The sequence below is a fragment of the Cornus florida genome, unplaced genomic scaffold (assembly GCF_030987335.1).
Source record: "Cornus florida cultivar Cherokee Brave unplaced genomic scaffold, ASM3098733v1 CherokeeBrave_3.0.0_Hap2_Chr05, whole genome shotgun sequence".
Taxonomy (NCBI): Eukaryota; Viridiplantae; Streptophyta; class Magnoliopsida; order Cornales; family Cornaceae; genus Cornus; species Cornus florida.
This window is the reverse complement of record NW_026775575.1, coordinates 70,683,916-70,704,829: the sequence shown is the minus strand read 5'-3', so window position 1 is coordinate 70,704,829 and position 20,914 is coordinate 70,683,916. Positions and strand designations below refer to the sequence as shown.

The 20,914-nt window shown below is 40.0% G+C and overlaps 1 protein-coding gene across 1 annotated transcript; it reads left to right on the top strand.

Annotated features, from left to right (window-relative positions):
- Positions 1-15,464: 15,464 nt before the first annotated feature.
- On the top strand, positions 15,465-19,944 carry LOC132306805 (disease resistance protein RUN1-like). The gene is made up of 6 exons (XM_059804377.1): positions 15,465-16,009; positions 16,243-16,381; positions 16,686-17,799; positions 17,958-18,233; positions 18,345-19,127; positions 19,225-19,944. Exons 1-6 carry the CDS (start codon positions 15,649-15,651, stop codon positions 19,864-19,866), a joined length of 3,315 nt encoding a protein of 1,104 aa, XP_059660360.1. The 5' UTR covers positions 15,465-15,648; the 3' UTR covers positions 19,867-19,944.
- Positions 19,945-20,914: the final 970 nt, after the last annotated feature.

Sequence of the window (20,914 nt, the reverse complement as noted above, 5' to 3'; positions counted from 1 at the left end):
AACGCATGAGAGTATTAAATTTATAATACCCAAGTCTGAAATTCCTGAATGGTTCAGATATCACGGGACGAGTAATAAGTTGTCCAGATATGAGGATAATGAAAGGCTTGGTTCTATGCATGATATATGCAGCACATGATTTTGTGTTTACAAATATTTTGTTCAAGTACTTTATTACTAATGTAACCAAGAATTTTTTTGTTCGCTGTATTAGTCGTCCACCTTATCCTGCACGACCCATCCAAGATGACCACCTATTATTCTACGATGTATCCATGGGAGAAATATTTGAGGTGGATGGTGGAGACCAAGTGGAAGTTGAAATCGATACAGGTTGCGAGTTCATTGTGAAGAAATGTGGAGTCATCCCGGTCCATACTGAAGTTAGCAAGTGTACCAGGATGGACATTGAAGAAGTGAATTGTGGAAATAAAGGTAAAAGAAACTGTGACGACAATGAGTAGCATACTCTTTCTAGTAGATCGATTTCTGTGGTTAAGAGATCTTGCAGCAAATGATGATAATGGTGATAGAAACAATGATGATTTGTAAATGATTTGTGGTTTTGCTAGTTTTTTTGTAGATCTTGGTTGGGCTAGTTGGGTAGTCTATGTTGGGCCTGTCTTGTGGGCTGCTGCCCTGTTTTGAGTTATTTGTTCCTCTGTATTACTTCTTTTCAATTAATACAAATCGTTTCTCTGCCTGAAAAAATAAAAAATAAAAGTTTTGAATAACACTAAACTATAAATGTAGTCACGTTTACATATTTTAATTGGGGTTGATCTTGTAATCTTAATTTAAAATTCATAAACAAAAATAAAACACAATACCAATAAATTTATGCAACAAAACGAAAAAAAGCCAATAAGAAATTAATCATAATTATAATAATACAGTAGAAGGCTAATCAATTATTTCTTTCATTGCCCCCAAACATGTCAATATTGGCATTGATGGTACCTTATTAGAATTCCTTAGTCAAATAACTTTTGGTGAGTCCCAAAAGCTCCTTGTATGGCTTGTTGAAAAAAAACTTTGTTTATCAATTTCCTTTATGCCCTCATTTTAAACGGTTTTATTTTTTTATTTTTTTTTTATTTTTTTTTCAAAAACAATGGAAAAACACATTGTGTGCACGGAAGAAAACTATATTACCACACTTTGTTGAAAATGAACACCTTCCCAGTTAAGGTGAATTATGAATTACGCAAATTTAACCAAACTCCAAGAACACAAAAATTAAATCCTTGATCACCATAAAGCACAATCAAGATATCAAATTATCTTTAACAAAAATCCTCCAAAGAAAATCCACTAAGCAAGAACTGAGAGCATAAGAGGTCATGAAGTTACAAGTTGCAACATACACAAAAAGAGAAATGAATAAAATATGAGTATTACCTCAAACTCTAAAAAACCATTTCTTACAATTTACAACCTACCAAAGTTTGTGAATCTTCTAAATTGAACAAATTGGAGATGACCCGATTTGAATCATGTCCTGTAAATACAATTAATCCCTTAAAACAATAGGCTGATCTCCAATTTGCATTCACACACAAAAAAGCTCAATTCTTACTCCCATATATATATATATATATATATATATATATATATTCAGTCATGTTCGGTTACTCTTTGACGTGGATAGAGCAATATACGTAACTTTTATTTTAGCGGTTGAATTTCATCCAAGAAAAATAAGACTCCAAAACCACACATTTGAAATGGTTGAGTGGTTTTTTTTTAAAAAAAAAAAAAAAAAAAAAAAAAAACCCCATGTATCAATGTATTTTTTTTAAAAGAAAAAAAAAACATAAAAATTCGTTTGGAGATAGAAGAGTCCTTTCTAATTCTATTAGAAAACAAAAATTCTCTCTTAAAAAATAAAAAAATAAAAAAGAAGGACTTTCACTAAAATCGTTTGGAGTTACGGTTGTATTTATTTTTTGTTGCTAGAATAAATACAACCTAAGATGATAATCATCTTTGAAGGTGGAAAAGAAACAGAAAAGACACAATGAGAATTTCCTAGAATAAACTTGGGTGATGTCTATCAAGAGAGTATTATCCAGGATTTTTCCTGGACAACAACAAAGAGAACTGTAGTATATATACATTTTTTTTTTGTCATATTTATTGTCTTTTAGATTATCAAGACTTGGTGGGAGTTGCACGCAGAGACATTTTTTATCTATTTTTTTTTTTTTTTTACTTTTTAGAGATAATTGACTTTTACGGTTAATTTTAGTATTATGCTATTAGATTTTGTTATGATTTCTTTAATATAATTATTTGTAGTCTTGTAGGACAGAAAGTACATTATTCATTTTATTATCAATAAAATATTAATTTCTCCCAAACTTTTATTTATTTTATTTTTTTTTTTTTTTAAAGTTAAAGCAAGTAAACACACACTATTTTCATGGAGGTTCGAACCCTCGACTTTTCATTTGGAGAGAAACGGGTGATACCACTGGGTCATTTGGGCCTTTGCTTCTCTCGAACGAACTTGTGTAATTTTTAGTATTTTGTTATATAAGTATGATTTTCGTATATTATATTTACAATTGTTAAATGTTTGTTTAAAATCAATTTTCGTTCTAAGTAAGGCGTAGTAGATGCTCTAAATTTCCAACAACTTTGAAGAAAGATAGATAAATTACTTTCGGGCTTAGAGATGGGTTTTAGGCTGGACTCTTATATATATATATATATATATATATATAATTTTTATTTGGATCGGATTATTATCGGATCGAATCAGTAAAATTTATATCCGATTTGTTAACGGGTTATCGAATTCGGATCATAAACGAGTTATCGAATTTTTTGTTCAATCCATATTCGATTAATTGGATCGGATTCGACAGATCTATACGTAACGGGAATGGTTCAAACTGACTTTTCCTTAGGAGAAAGGTTGCAGCCAAGTCTATATCAATTGAAGGTTTTCACATGGTGGAGCCCTTATCAAGAAAATGAAAAGTACAGAGTAAAGCCAGTCATTGAACTTACCTTCGAATATGAACTATTCTCTGTTCACATTGAAAGTTGACATCAATTACAGCTTATGGTAAAACTTGTTGCGTTGTTGGAGAAGGAAGTGAGAGAGAGAGAAATGGGCACTGAATTTTTTTTACTAGAATATGGACAGCTACAATTTTTTATTAATAACAATTTTCATTTTAAAATGATCATGAGGTAAAAAAATTAGTTAATAAGGGACTGACTGACCTTAAATGACGAAAGGTAAAGATCAAAAAAGACAAGTGAAAAATTGGTGCTTTATTATTTAATTTTTAGTGACAAACAAATTCTGGACTGGACGGTGCCAAAATCTATACGCTCAGGGATAAAAATGAACTCAAAAGAGGTGAAAAAATATCATCCGAGCTTTTGGAAGCAATTCATGGATCCAAGATTTTCTTGGTTGTTTTCTCCCAAAACTAGCTGGTTTTAATCATTTCCTTCACTAACATCACACCAAGCTTCGTTGCTTTTAATGGTACTGAGGAGGCCCCGGACGACATGGGCCAGATCCGACTCGCAAACACAACATTCAGTTCGTACAGCTGGGTCAGCCCATATAAAGACACTGCCATATGGGCCGAACGGGAGTAAGCCCATCAAAGGTGACCAGGGCTTATGGAGGAATAGGCCCAGACCCAGCAATCAGTAAATATCTTGTAAATATCTAGTAAATATCTTGTAAATATCTATAAATAGGATATTGAATGGAAAGGAGAGGGATCTTTTTGGGTTGAGGTGTAAGAATTCTAGAGAGAGAAAGAAAAGAAGGAAATTCTTGCATCTTCAATTGGCGCCGTCTGTGGGAAACGCATGGAAGTTTGGTTGATCAATGAGGAATATCGAATGGATTCAAACCAATTCGGTTGATCGAGACTCGATCTTTGGGATTTGAATCCAGATCTGAGCGATTGTGACCTACTCTGGAGGAATTACAATTCTTGAAGCTTTGGCAGGAGTGACTTCAGATCTACGCAACAACGAGTTGTTCGATTGTGGCAGGATCTGACGGATTTAGAGTTCAGACAATTCAGATCTCGTAAACAGTGAGCATAATTCGGAGAATTAGAAGCCAGATCTAAAAATTCCTACTCACGAAGCTCGGATCTGCTTGCGAACTTGAGATTAATGCCTTTACTCCGTTCGGGAATAATGATAGGTGAAAGCTCCAATCCGATGGAGACTGTCCAGCAAACAAAGCTTGAGGAGTTGATGAACTTGATCGACGCTCTCAAAAAAGAGAATGCAGAATTGAAAGCTGGACTGCAACATCGGCAAATACCTGCGGTTTCGCATCCACTTCCAGTCGGAGAAGAAGGTGTTCAATCTAATATCGCGCATCAAGGCGAACAGGACGAGAACAATCAGTCAGCTCATCACCGTGATGAAAGGATGATGGACAATTTGCCGCCAAATGTTCGTCGAGTTGAAGATCACGAAGGATCGACTCACGTTGATCCGCAGCGGGAAAGGTTCGACCGAGAGGAAGTGATGGAGGCTGATCGCCGTCGAATAGCGTCGCCTTGGCAAAGAGAGTTCATAGAGGAACGGTCGTTCGATCCGTCTTACCGGCCCTCCATGGTTACTATCACTCATCACGGTTCGGAGGGCAGAACCGTAACTCACAGAGCTACCGCTGGACTCCAGAGAGAGAATGAAGCTCTCCGATCCGCGGCTCGGACGGTGGATTCACCATTCACCGACGAGATCTTGAATGCCCCGCATCCAAGGAAGTTTGCTATGCCAGTCTTTATTCTGTTCGACGGAACGACCGATCCGATCGATCATGTGTATCATATCCAGTTGAAAATGGCCCTGAATACGGAAAACGACTCTTTAATGTGCAAATGTTTCCCTACAAGCCTGGCCGGACCGGCGCTCAGCTGGTTCAAAAACTTGCCTAGAAGCTCCATTGGTAGTTTCAGAGACCTGTGCGATCGGTTCATAAGCCAGTACTATGGGAACAAATGCCCGCCGAAGGATATCTCGAGCCTATTCACGATGAGGCAGCACAAGGATGAACGTCTCCAGGCCTTTCTTACCAGGTTTAATCTCACTAAGAGTATGGTGATCGAATGCCACCCTTCTACGGCAGTTCAAGCCTTCAAGTTAGCCATAACACGCGGAACTCCGTTTCACACCAGTCTGGTAGTGAACACGCCGACTACTATGGATGAACTCAATGAGAGAGTCGATGGCTTTGTGCGCCTAGAAGAAGAGGAGGCAGCTAATGCTCGGACAACGTCGCTGGTGTCGACCGAGGAAAAGTCCAAGGCAAAGATCAGGCAGAAGCAGGCTCAGCCGCAACGTCAGACCTCTTGGAAGGCAGAAAAAAGGTCCAGGGAGGAAGAGTTGATTACTCCGCTGAAGGTCACTCTGGCAAGGTTGTATCAGGAGAACAAAGACAAGTTTCATCCACCACTGCCAATTAGGCAACCCCTCGAACAGAGGGATCAAACTAAACATTGTGCTTTTCATTCTGATTTCGGTCATCAGACTAACGAATGCAGGAACCTGAGGAGGCAAGTGGAGATGTTGATAGCTAGAGGGGAGTTCGCGAGTTATGTTCAAGGTTCGGCGATGGAGCAGAATCGACCGGTGGAACAAATAAAAAGGAGTCATAAACAAAGCTCCCACAATTCACAACCAGTTCGTATAATCAATGCTATCCATGGTCGACCCGAGCCTAGTGAAGAGTCAGATGAGCTGTTCCGGGTGCGCCTGCGGCAGGCGCAGATGAAGAAAAGGGTCGGCAATGTGACTACTCTACACCAGCAGAGCCCGTCGATGCAGATAAAGTTCGACTGGACAGACCTGCAGCGTGTTCAACTGCCTCATGACGACCCGTTGGTAGTCAGTTTGACAGTGGCAGATTGCCTGGTGCGCAGAGTTCTGATCGATCCTGGGAGCAGTGCGAATGTCATGCCGAGGGACACATTTGACAGGCTCGACATTAAACCAGAGAGGCTCAAGCCCACCGGAAATCCCTTGTTAGGGTTCGATGGGAAGAGGGTGGAACCCGTCGGGATGGTGGAAGTGGAAGTTCAAGCTGCAGAACGAGCTCAATCCGACCAAGTGTTCGTTCGGTGTGAGTTCCGGACAGTTTCTCGGACACGTGGTCAACCGCAGGGGCATCGAAGTTAGCCCCACTCAAGCAGAGGCTTTGATTAAGAATGCCAAGCCAAAGACGATCAGAGAGGTGCAAGCCCTCACAGGACGAATAGCTGCATTAAGTCGATTTATTTCAAAATTGTCAGATCACTGCAAACCATTCTTTGACACGATTCGGAACCATGGAAGGCAGGTCTGGGGGGATGAGCAACGACAAGCATTGACTCATTTGAAGGAATATATGCAGAATCCACCAGTCCTGTCAGCCCCAGAACCGGAAGAAAAGTTATTTCTATATCTTGGAGTATCTGGTGTCGCGACGAGTGCCGTTCTGATTCGTTGCAAGGAAGGGGTGCAATACCCGGTATTTTATGTAAGCAAAACACTGACGGAGGCGGAAAAAAGATACTCAAAGGCCGAACGGGTGGTACTTGCCCTTGTAAATGCAAAAAGAAAGTTGAGGCATTATTTCGAATCCCACCCCATAGCTGTTCTAACAACTTTCCCAATCAGAATTCTTATGCACAAGCCAGAGCTCTCGGGCAGAATGACAAAGTGGGCCATAGAGTTAAGTTCATTTGACATAACGTATGAGCCGAGAACAGCTGTTAAGGGGCAAGCGGTAGCCGATTTCCTACTAGAATGTGACACCGAAGATACGGAAGAGGACCTTAGATGCGGCTCTTGGAAACTTTTTGTGGATGGCTCCTCTAACCAGATGGGGGCTGGGATTGGGATCAAACTGCAAACCCCAGAGGGTACTTCCTTGAGCCAAGCACTCAGACTTGAGTTCCGAGCCACCAATAATGAAGCGGAATACGAGGCGTTGCTAAATGGATTAAAGTTGGCCAGAGAGCTACAGATCAAAAGTTTGACAGTGTATAGTGACTCGCAGCTGATTGTTCGACAGGTAAATGGTGAGTACGCGACCAAGGATGACACGATGGGGGCATATCGTTCTGCCGTTCTGCATAGAGCCAAGGACTTTGCAAAGATTGAATTCATACAGCTGCCGAGGGAACAGAATGCAGATGCAGACCGTTTAGCATGCAGTGCTTCGAGTTGCGGTGAAACATTGGCGAGGGTGATTCCAGTAGGAATAGTGACCCAGCCATCTATTTTCGAAGAACCGTTGGACTCTGACCCTTGGCAAGTCAACGTCATACCGTATGAACTGAGTTGGATTGACCCCATCATTACCTATATTCGAGATGGCGTTTTGCCTATGCAAAGGGATGAAGCTAGGAGACTCAAAAAGAATGCTGCCAAGTACGCCATCGTGCGGAACCAGCTGTACAGAAGGTCCTACTCTGGCCCATACTTGAAATGCGTCACCCCCGCGGAGTCGCAGCAGGTATTGCGAGCTATTCATGAGGGTGTGTGTGGCAATCATTCTGGGGGGCGATCGTTAGCGCATAAAGCAATGACACAAGGGTATTTCTGGCCAAACATGTCAAGAGATGCGGAGGAGTTCTCTCGAAGGTGCGATAAATGCCAACGACATGGACCATTGATCCACCAACCACCTGAGGAATTGCACGTAATGGCCTCGCCATGGCCTTTCGCGCAATGGGGGATGGATGTGGTCGGTCCTCTGCCAACTGCAAGAGCTCAGAACAAGTATGTGTTACTGGCCACGGATTACTTCACTAAATGGGTGGAGGCAGAACCGTATCCTAGCGTGACTCAGACTCATGTGAGACGGTTTATTTGGAACAATATTATCTGCCGTTTCGGTGTTCCCAGATCAATAGTCATGGACAATGGCACAAACCTCGACAGCGGGCAAGTAAGAAAGCTGCTGGAGGAGTATGGAATCAACCAGAAGTTGGCTGCAGTAAGTCATCCTCAGGCCAACGGACAAGCAGAAATCACAAACAGAACCATTTTCGCCTGCATTAAGAAGAAGCTGGAAGATCATAAGGGGAAGTGGTTGGATGAACTCCCGAACGTTCTATGGGCTTACAGAACCACCCCAAGGCGGCCGACTGGAGAGAGCCCGTTCGCAATGGCGTATGGTACCGAGGCAGTTATACCGGTTGAGCATTTAGTCCCCACTATCAGAAGCTTAGCATGGAATCGAGATCAGAACGACGAGATGTTAAGATTGAACCTCGATATGATAGACGAAAGGAGGGACGCAGCGGCTATAAGGCTAGCATCGTATCAGCAAGTGCTGGCGAATAGTCACAACAAGAGAGTAAAACACAGGGATTTTGCCCCTGGCGATCTGGTTCTGAAAAGAAAGGTGGGGATGGTCAAAAAAATGATGCCACCCTGGGAAGGCCCATACAGAATTGCAGAAGTCATTGGCAAGGGGGCATATACGTTGGAAACCATGGCGGGAAGGTTGGTCAGCAAGCCCTGGAACGCCACGTCTCTGAAGAGGTACTACCAATAAAAGCTAAGTTCCGGCTTCAATTGGATGTTGTTTGTTGTCAATCAAATACATATGAATGAGCAAGTTATTGAAATTTATAAAAAAAAAAAAAAAGAATTTTCTTTTCCAACGGTCTACTATAAAAACTTAAAGCCAAGTGGCAAGTGGCATTTTAGCCGAGCGCCAGGCACTTAAGCAAGATAAGTGGCAGCTGGCACTATAAGCCGAACGCCAGACACTTGCTAAAAACTTAAAGCCAAGTGGCAAGTGGCATTTTAGCCAAGCGCTAGGCACTTAAGCAAGATAAGTGGCAGCTGGCACTATAAGCCGAACGCCAGACACTTGCTAAAAACTTAAAGCCAAGTGGCAAGTGGCATTTTAGCCGAGCGCCAGGCACTTAAGCAAGATAAGTGGCAGCTGGCACTATAAGCCGAACGCCAGACACTTGCTAAAAACTTAAAGCCAAGTGGCAAGTGGCATTTTAGCCAAGCGCCAGGCACTTAAGCAAGATAAGTGGCAGCTGGCACTATAAGCCGAACGCCAGACACTTGCTAAAAACTTAAAGCCAAGTGGCAAGTGGCATTCTAGCCGAGCGCCAGGCACTTAAGCAAGATAAGTGGCAGCTGGCACTATAAGCCGAACGCCAGACACTTGCTAAAAACTTAAAGCCAAGTGGCAAGTGGCATTCTAGCCGAGCGCCAGGCACTTAAGCAAGATAAGTGGCAGCTGGCACTATAAGCCGAACGCCAGACACTTGCTAAAAACTTAAAGCCAAGTGGCAAGTGGCATTCTAGCCGAGCGCCAGGCACTTAAGCAAGATAAGTGGCAGCTGGCACTATAAGCCGAACGCCAGACACTTGCTAAAAACTTAAAGCCAAGTGGCAAGTGGCATCCTAGCCGAGCGCCAGGCACTTGCCATAAGCAAACACACGGCAAAGCTAATATAAAAGAAAAAGAAAGAAGAGATATGTATGTATTGAAAATAAGTTGAATAGAGCACAACACATAGGGAAAAAGAGTTCTGTCGTTTCATTAATATTGAGCATTGAGTTTACAAAAGAGAGATGTCCATCATTACAAAAATATATGGAATGGAAGAATTCAAAGGAGCCCTAGCTAGACGCCTCAGTACCAACAGCATCCTGGTCGTGCCGACTCGCTTCCTCGGCCCCATCAGCCGTCTCGCCTTCATGAGGTGGGGAATCAAGGTGAATGACTGAATCGTTCGGCTGGGGTTCAGCGTCAGCAGTGGCTATGGAAGGAACCACGGTTGACGATTGAGGAGCGGTCAGTGGCAGAGCGGTAGGAGGAGCTGTGATGATCCTGGAGGAAGCAATGTCCTGGCACTCATCAAATATACGCTCCGCTTCGGTGGGTTCTGGGTCGACATAGACCCCCAGAGGTTCGATCCCCAGATCCTTGTCTACCTCATCCGGAGTGGAGCTGGTCTGTCCCTCATCCGGAACCCGGTCGGCGAAACCTTCCCGGAATCCTTGAGCATACCTAAGAGCACCGACCCTTGAGAACCGAGCGTGAAGGGCCAGCATCCCACCACCCACTCTGCTGATCGCGTCGATCAGAGCGGTACGCTCGTCCAGAGCTCTTTTTTCAAAGGCCATCCGAGCAGACTGTTCATCAGCTAGAAGGCGCTGGAGTTCTGCCTTCTCTTCTCTAATTGATTCCCGCTCAGTCTGCCAGACGCTCTTCTCAAGCTGGAGGGCGTCCTTCTCATCCTGAAGGGAATCATTCTCCTTCTTCAGGACATCTCTCTCCTGCTCGGTTTTGTCAAGCCGAGCCAGTACCTCGGTATTCTTCATGGCGAGGAGGTCGTTTTCTTTATTAGCCACCTCCAGGCTGTCAGAAAACTTACGGGCCCTGGCGTTCCCCATCTCCACCTGCTTCTGCATGGCCATCATTCCGAACAATGTCTGCATAGGTGCACATTAAAAACGGTTAAGCCAATAGTCAGGTCGGGCGAAGGCAAGACCAAATAATATGAGAGAATGCATGAGTTAGAAAATAAAAGTCACCTCCATAGCAGATTGGGGAAAACGGCTGAACACATCCTTCTGGGAAAGGCCCTTTGCCGCCTCAAGGTCCTTCGGAGTCCACATGCTCCTGTAGTAGGCCATAGCGGTCTGGCCATCCTTCAGCATGGTCTCGTTCGGTTTCACGAACGTCCCATCCGTTCGGGTATACCGAGGGGCCCATGGCGGTAAGGAGGGGATAGAAGAGGGGCCTGAAGCAGAAGCAGAGCCACCAGCTGCAGCAGGCCCAGAGGGAGCAGGAGCTCTGACCGCTCGGTGCAAGAGAGCACCCGGCCCGGATACCCGGGTCCTTCTAATGAGAGGCTCCTCCTCAGGATCGACTTCACTATCAGGATGAGGCCTTTTGCCTCGTTCTTTGTCCCGACCGCCCCCCGCAGCGGCAGGAGCTATGGTAGCTGGGGGGGACGCGTTCTGGTTGGCAGCAGGGGCGCTGGCAGCAGGGTTAATACCCACTGCGCTCGGGACAGTGTCAGATATGGTGGCTGAGGAAGAAGCTGACGCTGGAGAGGAGGTCGCCTCAGCAGCAGGAGTGGCTGGGGGAGTATTCTTCTTCCTGCCAAAAGAAGGAATCTGAAGTCTGCTCATGTTGTAGCCGAGTGATGAGAGCGCTAAGAGGTTGTCTAAAGTGAGGAGATCTGAGCAGGAAGGAATATCGTTCAGAACGTATTTCTTCAAGTAGTTACTCCTATCCCTGCAAACACTATAGCTCAAGTCATCACAAGGTATTCCCAAGGAACGGCATAAGAAAGTGCAAAAACGAGGAACGCATGTTTCGCAGGGGCAGTCATGTTTATGAGATTTGAATTTTTTATAGGAGGAGACAGAACAGACACCAAAGGCGCTCGGGATTGGGTAATCCTCTGCAGCCGGCGAAGACCAAGCCCCACTAATGCCCACTATGCTATCCCTCCAACCCTTCTCAGATTTTATTGTGTCAGTACATATGGACATCTTCTCGAACGGGTAGAGGTGGTAGAAGGGTTCGTTAGTACGGATCTTACTGACCTTATAGCACAGAAGGAGGTCTATGAGGTCGAGGTCCAGATTTCTGTCACGCATCAACAAGAGCATAACAGATATGATTCTAAAGAAGTTGGGGTTGACCTGCAGAGGGGATATCCCCAATCTATTGAAGACATAACTAAAGAAAGGGTGCAGAGGGAACCTAACAACATTCAATTGAAGGTTCGTGAATAAGACTTCGCCGGGCAGGAGGCCGGCGCCGGTCGTAATGTTAACATCCTGGGGGCAAACCCTAACTTCGATGTTGTCAGGAAGTCTAAGTCTCATACGAAGAACATCCAGATCTACAACCATGGTGGAAGTGCTAGAAGAATCTAAAAGGGGGAAAATGGAAGCCTGCCGAAAGTAAAAAGAACGAAACTAACCTCGGAGGACTGCAAGATCGCTGGAAGAATGACTCTTGAAGGATTTCACCAGAAAAAGCTTAGCACTGTTCTAGAAAGAGAGAGACTTGGCTGATGATGGAGACGGTAAAGGGAAGTGAAGTGGAATTCTAGAGCATTATAAAGGCGAGGGGGCCCGAGGGCCGAAGCGTCGGGAAGGCGAGAAATTCCTCGAGCCCCGGAACATTGATTCTGGATCTGACCGTCCGCTCCCCCACGTGGTTGTCTCGAGCCGTCAACATCATGATGAGACGCCATCAATAATTACCCCTTATTAAATAGGGGGCAATTATGGGGGCAGTTGAGGAGGCCCCGGACGACATGGGCCAGATCCGACTCGCAAACACAACATTCAGTTCGTACAGCTGGGTCAGCCCATATAAAGACACTGCCATATGGGCCGAACGGGAGTAAGCCCATCAAAGGTGACCAGGGCTTATGGAGGAATAGGCCCAGACCCAGCAATCAGTAAATATCTTGTAAATATCTAGTAAATATCTTGTAAATATCTATAAATAGGATATTGAATGGAAAGGAGAGGGATCTTTTTGGGTTGAGGTGTAAAAATTCTAGAGAGAGAAAGAAAAGAAGGAAATTCTTGCATCTTCAGGTACGGTCATGTTTCTTGGTTCAATAAATAATGGGAAAAGCAATTGTAAAAGCCCTTAATTTTACCAAGCGAGACCAGAAGTAGTCTTTTTTTTACAATAATTAAATCAAAAGTTGTCTGTTTTGATTGAGATTGGTGTCGATTAATTGGACTAATTAAAAAGCCTTAATCACTATACTCGACAACTTTTGTGGGTCGTGAGTGAAAAGCAGAATTGTTTCATATCATATTCTACTTTTTTACACACACACACTCTCTCTCTCTATATATGTATATGTAATTGTCTGCTCAAAGATTAAAGACCATGCTTTACCTGAAAATGCGGATGACTTTTGGTAAATTGAAATGATGGAATGTATTTCTTTTGCCAAACCCAATTAGTGATATCAGATGAAAGAAATCCCAGCATATGTACCAAAAATATGATGTAACTAAAGAGTTGGTAAATCACTCTGGTATTTTAAAATCATTTTTAAATTAGCATTTGAATATTGTCACTCATCGGACCAAATATGAATTTGTACTTTAAATGTTACTTATATTGCGGTTGAGGTATCATTTCAAAAATTTTGAATTAAATATTTTCTAATTTTATTGTGTAGATATCAATCCAACACTCGCAAGAGATCAAACTCAAATATGAAGAAAATATTAAATATTCTTAGAGTACGATATCTGGACGGTAGAAATTGTTGGACCATAATAATGATAGACCCATCACATTCAAGCCACCCCAATGTATCATACCCCAAAATATTTAATGTTTTCTTATCAATATGGTGGGAGTTGCACACACAGACATCTTTCTCTATCCTGCAGCTTCCAAGAAAGAGGATTACCTACACTTAATTGAATATGAACATTGAAAATTGAAAAGAAAGGAGAAAGAAAACAAAAAATAAATTTCTTAGAAAATACTTCTGAAGTATTGTGTCCAAGATCAGGTTCTTGATGTTTATGGAGATAATTTGGACCACTAGAACATCAAACACACCGGTTAAAATAATATTTTTGGATAGTTTTAACTTGTTCGTTTTCTTTATAAAAGAACCATTCCCAATTAGAAACTGAAAATCAATAACTTTGTTGCTGAGGTATGCTCAATTGAAATCCATCATCTAATAAATATTAAATATTTTCAAATTTTTGTCACAGATCTAAACCAATTCAAATTCTTTTGATTTTTTTTATAATTAATTACTAGTTTTTAGTTATTACATTTTTTATCCCATTTTTTGTAATTTTTAGAGATAATTGACTTTTACTGTTAATTTTAGCATTATGCTGTTAGATTTTGTTATGATTTCTTTAATATAATTACTTGTAGTCTTGTAGGACTCATGGACTGATTTTTAAATTATTGTCATTGTTTCATTCAATCCATACAAAAATAGTCTCCTACAATCACTTTACTAAAGTTGTACAGCGATAAGTAAAGTCGAACTCATATTTAAGTTGAGACTTCGTATTGGAACTTAGATTCAAATTATTATTTAGAGAGGAAAATATATATTGAAACCATTTTTTTGTGTTTTGAAAACTAATTTACTGAAATTTAAAATATTTAATCTGCTAGACAAGAAATTAAGAAAGTATTTAAATTAACATAAAAAAAAAAAATACATAATTTAAATACATAAAATGAAAATAATGCAGAAAATAAATTCGCAAGCATTGAACTAGCTAGCTCCTCGGAGCACTTCTCCAGCGGAAAGAACCTATCATAGCTCCCGTTGCATTGGTCTTCCACGCTTCTGTATAATCCCCATGCTTTCTGACTTTTGACTTTACCTGCTTTCATCATTGCTTTCAACTTTCACTTCTTTAGATGTCTTGATTGAGTGTATAATTACTCAACCAACCCTGCTGGACCTTCCTGGAGTTAAACTTTGGCCATAAATATATATAACCTACTAAGTTGCGTCTTCAATTCTTCATTTATCCTCCACTTTTGCTTGCTTTCTGCTAATTCTCTACTTATTACAAATAAAACATAAAATATCTCAATAATAGTATTTACATAATATAAATAATACAAAAATATATATATTGAGTATATATAATATTGATTTTTGTACCCTTATCAAGGACAGAAAGCACATTATTCATTTTATTATCCATAAAATATTAATTTCTCCCGAACTTGTTTAAGCATTCAATCAATTTAGCTTTCGTTCAGTCACAAATCACTAAATAATAATTTAAGAATACCAAGCATTCAACCAATCTTCATATGAACATATAATTCACTATTTGAGTTTTCATTCTTTTCATTATTCTGAATAATTTTTCATATTTTGTAATATAAATATGAATTTAATATATTATATTTACAATTTTTAAATGTTTGTTTAAAATCAATTTTTGTTCTAGGTAAGGCGTGGTAAATTCTCTAAATTTCCAACAACCTTGAAGAAAGATATATAATGGGAATTGTTCAAACTGACTTTTCTTCGGGAGGAAGGTTTTCACATGGTGGAGCCCTTATCAAGAAAATGAACAGAGGGAAGCCGAAGCCATTCATTGAACTTACCTTCGAATATGAACTATTCTCTGTTCACATTGAAAGTTGACATCAATTACCAGCTAATGGTAAAACTTGTTGCGTTGTTGGAGAAGAAAGGGCGAGAGAGAGAGAAATGGGCAGTTAATAAACTTTTAGATTAGGGGAAGCAATTGTCCCCACTGAAATGGGCAGTTAATAAATGATCATGAGGCAAAAAAATCAGTTAATAAGGGGCTGATTGACCTTAAATGATGTAAGGTAAAGATCAAAAAGACAAGTGAAAAATTGGTGCTTTATGATTTACTTTTTTAGTGACAAACAAATTCTGAAGTTATATTAAAAATACTTTTAACTGTTTCTCATTCTTTACAAATTTGAATGCCAAGACGTTGGAATCTGAATGCTACGCCTAAAATGATTATAGACCCATTTTTCCAATTGACTCAGAACCATTACTTTATAAATCAGTTTCTCTGTTCAAGGGATTATATTTCTCTGGCTCGGAACCTTTAGGTCTCTCTCTCTAAACTACTTTTCCATGGCAACCTAGCGCCATCATGTTAGGCAGAAATCAAGCTTCTTCCTCCTCCGCACCAGTTCAAAAATGGAGGTATGACGTGTTCGTAAGCTACAGAGGCGAAGACACCGGCAAGAACTTCACCGATCACCTCTATTCTGGACTGAACGGTGCCGGAATCTATACGTTCAGGGATAAAAATGAACTCAAAAGAGGGGAGAAAATATCATCCAAGCTTTTGGAGGCAATTCATGGATCCAAGATTTTCTTGGTTGTTTTCTCCCAAAACTATGCGACTTCGAGATGGTGTTTGGATGAACTTGTGGAGATAATGAAACGCAAAAAACAATATCCTCTGTTGGTAACTGTACTACCCATATTTTACAAAGTCATTCCATCAGGTATGGATGGATTTGGAGTACTACTTGAGTGTCCTGTATCTATTCTGTTTGTTTTGTGTTTGTGGTCTCTCTCAATAAATTTATTACATAAGCCAAAATAAATTATCATTTTGCAATCATTATTATCATGGCTTAATGATCTCTTCTAGAATTTTGGTACTTGCATGTGGTTCCTTTTTCTTTTCTTTTTTAATTTAAAATTTTAGACTTATTTTACAAAGTCAATCCATCAGATGTGAGGAAACAAACTGGAAGCTTTGGGGAAGCATTTGCGAAACATGAAAAGGTGGACATAAACAAGGTGTCGAGTTGGAGGGCAGCTTTGGCTGATGCAGGGGAATTATCTGGGTGGGATTTAGATGCCACTGACGGGTAATCTTAATTAATAAATGCTAGAACATATATATGCTTATATTTTGATTTCCTTTGCATCATCTCTGGTGTATGTTTCTATAAATTTAATCATCCTCTCTGGCATATTAGTATATTACTGCTCCATAAATGATATAACAGTCAGTTGATATGTTAGTCCACTTGGCAGTTTATATTCTTATTTGTCAGGAACTTTTTGAAAGTTTATTCAAGTTTTTTTTTTTCTTATTTTTCATCTTTATTGATTTTTGCCTGATATATATTTACACACACACACTTATCTTTCTTGAAACATCATAAACAGGTATGAAGGAGAGCTCATCAAGAAAATTATTGAACAAATTCTGAGTGTATTGAATCACACCTACTTACATATAGCCAACCACCTAGTTGGAATCGATGCTCGTATGGATTACATAAAATCTCTGTTGAGTGTCAAAACTCCTGATGTCCTCACAGTGGGTATATATGGGATGGGCGGAATAGGGAAGACAACTCTCGCAAAAGCTGTTTTTAACCATTTCTTCCATAGTTTTGAAAGCAAAAGTTTTCTGGCAAACGTCAGAGAGAATTCAATGCAGAATGAAAAAATCATTCATTTGCAAGAGCAGTTTCTTTCTGAAATACTACAGATAGATGCCAGAAAAGTGCGCAATGTTGATCAAGGAATCAACGTGATAGAAGATAGGTTGTGCAATAGAAGGGTTCTTGTTGTTCTTGATGATGTGGATCAACTAGAACAACTAAATGCATTCAGGTGCCAATCAGACAGTGTCAGAAAAAAATACTTTGGTCCCGGAAGTAGAATCATCATAACAACGAGGCACCTGCATTTGCTAGAACGCATTGAGGTAAGCAGCAAGTATATGGTTAAGGAATTGAATGCCGATGAATCCCTTAAGCTCTTTAGTTTGCATGCCTTCAAGAGAACTGGTCCTTTGGAATGTTATGTTCAGCTCTCAAAAGATGTAGTAGGTTACTGCAATGGATTGCCCTTAGCCCTTGAAGTTTTGGGTTCATATCTAAGAGAGTTCAAAAGCATAGCTGAATGGGAAAATACTTTGGAGAAATTTAGAAAAAACCCTCATGCTAAAATTCAAGAGAAGCTTAAAATCAGCTTTGATGCACTGGATGATCATGAAAAACAGATATTCCTTGATATTGCATGTTTCTTTATTGGAATGGAAGCATACAATGTCTCAAGAATACTTGATGCGTGTGGTTTTTACGCAACAAGCGGTATTGGTGTCCTCACTCGTAGATGCCTTTTAACAATAAACGAAGGCAAGCTTATGATGCATGATCTGCTGAGAGACATGGGAAGGAAAATTGATTGCAAAAGATCTGTTGACAATCCTGGACAACGTAGGAGATTGTGGCATTGGGAAGATGCTCTTGAAGCTGTAACAAATTGCAAGGTAAGGCTTTAACCGAATGAATTTGTTTTCAAGAATTCATGTTGAAGTGAAGAAACCAATGCAACAACTATAATTATATAAACATTAATGCTTATGCTTATTTCAATTTCTTTTCACTTGCATAAACATAAATGCTTAAGCTTCACATGTTTTATCAGGGAACAGACCAAGTTGAAGGCCTCGCCTTAAATATGGATGGACCAAATAAAGTTGTTTTGAGGGGTGAAGCGTTTGCGGGGATGCACAAACTAAGATTGCTACAACTGAAGAATGTAAACATCACTGGAGGCTATGAACATCTTCCTAAAAATTTGAGATGGCTATGCTGGCATGGATTCCCTCTAAATTCTATACCAAGTAACTTGTATCAAGAGAAATTAATTGCTATTGACATGCAACATAGCAACCTAAGACAATTTTGGAAGGAAAAGAAGGTATAATTAGCACTTTGAATAAACTAGTGATTGCCTAATTTTTTCCTTTTTCAGTTTGAATTGTATATTTCACTTTCAACTAATTATGTGCTCTAAATCTTCTTTCGACAGGTTTTTGGAAAGTTGAAAATACTTGATATAAGTCATTCCCATTTTCTGACCAGAATCACTACCGACTTCTCAACACTCCCAAACCTTGAGAAAGTAACACTTGAAGATTGTAGATGTTTGAAAACGATTGACGAATCCATTGGAAGTCTAGATAAACTCAGGTCCCTAAACCTGAAAGATTGTGCAAACCTTAGGAATCTCCCAAGGAGCATCTGTATGTTGAAATCTCTTGAACGTCTTCGGCTCTCTGGATGCCTGAAAATTGACAAATTGCCTGAGGAGATTGGGGAAATCGAATCGTTAGTTTTGCTTTCTGCTTCCCGAACTGCTATAAGACGACTACCAGTTTCCATAGTGCGGGTAAAGAACTTTCGGTATTTGGCTCTATCTGGTAGTAAAGGATCACCATCCATGCCCATGTCATTGCTGAATTCGTTGTTGGGGTTAACCTCTCTAACGAGATTGAGGCTCCATAATGTATCAACGGTTCTGAACGACATCGGGAGTTTATCCTCGTTAAAATATTTGGAATTTTTTCACAGCGGTTTGTACAGTCTACCAGCTAGTATCAAGAGTCTTTGTAAGCTTGAAGTCCTCATTTTGCGCCATTGTAGAAACCTTAGATCACTTCCAGACCTTCCATCAAGTTTGACAATTCTATTTGCTTCAAATTCATCATTCGAAAGATTTCCGGATCTATCAAACTTCTCACACCCCCCATTGATGTTTCTATGGAATTGCAGCAAACTAGTTGAGTTCCCTTGGACGGAGAATGTACTGCAGGTCTCTCTCTCAAAGTCTCAATGTTTATAACATGTGTTTGTGTGTGTTTCTGTGCATGTCTCTACCTTACACATTATCGATCATTCTAATTGTGCAGAAATGGTATGGAAGATATGGAGGTACTAGAGTCGATGACATTACATTCTCCTGCTCTGAAATTCCGGATTGGTTCAGTAATCAGAGGTCAGGTAATGTACTGTCAATTCAAGTGCCTCAAAATATGAGTATGATGAAAGGCTTCGTTTTAATTGTTATATATGCAGCACGTGATTTCAAATTTGCCAACAGTACAGCAAAATATATTGTTAGTGTTACCAATGTAACCAAGGATTTTTGTGCTCCATGTGTCCGTTATCCGATTTATGGTGTATTACCAATCCCACATGACTACCTAACGTTGAGCTATGTACCCCTTGAAAAATTTGAGGTGAATGGTGGAGACGAAGTGGAAATTGAAATAGATGCAGGTTGTGAGTTGATTGTGAACAAGTGTGGAGTCATCCCGGTGTATATTGAAGCTAAGAAGCGTACCAAAATGGACACTGAAGATGATGAGACAGGACTCGGCCATGCAGGGGAGAAGGGTAAACAAAAATGTCACGATGCAGTAGCAGGACCAAGCCATTACTGGTCTTATGAGGAGGACACTCTTTCCACATATGAAATGGTGGTGGTTCCTCGATTTACAGAACAGAGGAGATTTCAGTGTTTGAGAGATTTCAGCGTAGGAGATTTTTGATGTGTTTACTGAATTTGCATGCAGAACTCCTCTATGATTTCCATGAGCTATGTCAGCATTTAAATATTGATTTGTAAAGGTCCAAATGTCATTGTTGCCGGAACATTTAATTGGATAATTTTTTTTTTTTTTTTAAACTAGTTTATGATTAATTGCACGACTTGAAATTACTTTGCACCTAATTTGAATTTAGTTTAAAAAAAATTTATGACTCAGGTCATTTTTAGAAGAGTTCTGAAGTGCTTTTATACGTAAAGTAAATGAATAAATAAATTTGTTTATTGAATCTGTCAGATATTATGAGATGTGTGGTATTGAACATTGGATCCATTTTAAGATTAAGTAACTCTTTTGTTAGGCACTGCTTGGACCGTTTGGTTGACCCAAAAAACAGAGAAATTTTACATAGAGCATATTAATTTAGAAATACATCATCTTCATTGAAATCATAGCGAATATGATAAGAATAGAAATTTATTCATTTCAATTCAACCAAAATAATAATAATAAGTCCGTTTGGTGAATGTGGTGTATGTAGTTTTATTGGTACTTATTCGAAACCGCAATTATCCAAAAAATATAATTATATAAATAAATAAATAAAATTGGAGATCAGCCTACTTCTAACCTATCATGTAATAAAATGAATCCCTTTGAAGAAGTAATCATGGATAAATAAACCATAAAACCTTGGTAAAAAAAAAAAGCTGTGTTATTAATCCTTTTTTTATTTTTTTTTGGGAAAGTGAAAGCTCTGTTCTTAATCCCATACATATATTTGTAAAAGGTCCAAGCCTAGAAAAGCATGTTATATGATCAATACATATATTAAAGCCCAATCCAATTGTCACTCTCTTTTCTTCAATTCTCGGCCCATTTTGATAGCCCATGTCCAAAAGAAGGAACTTGGACTATCAAGACTTTGGAGCTAGGTGCACACTCTAAACATCATTCTCTAGCATGCAGCTTCCAAGAAAGAGGTAAACTCCACCTGCCTTGATTGAATATATATATTGATTATATGAATCTGAATATTGAATCACATAAA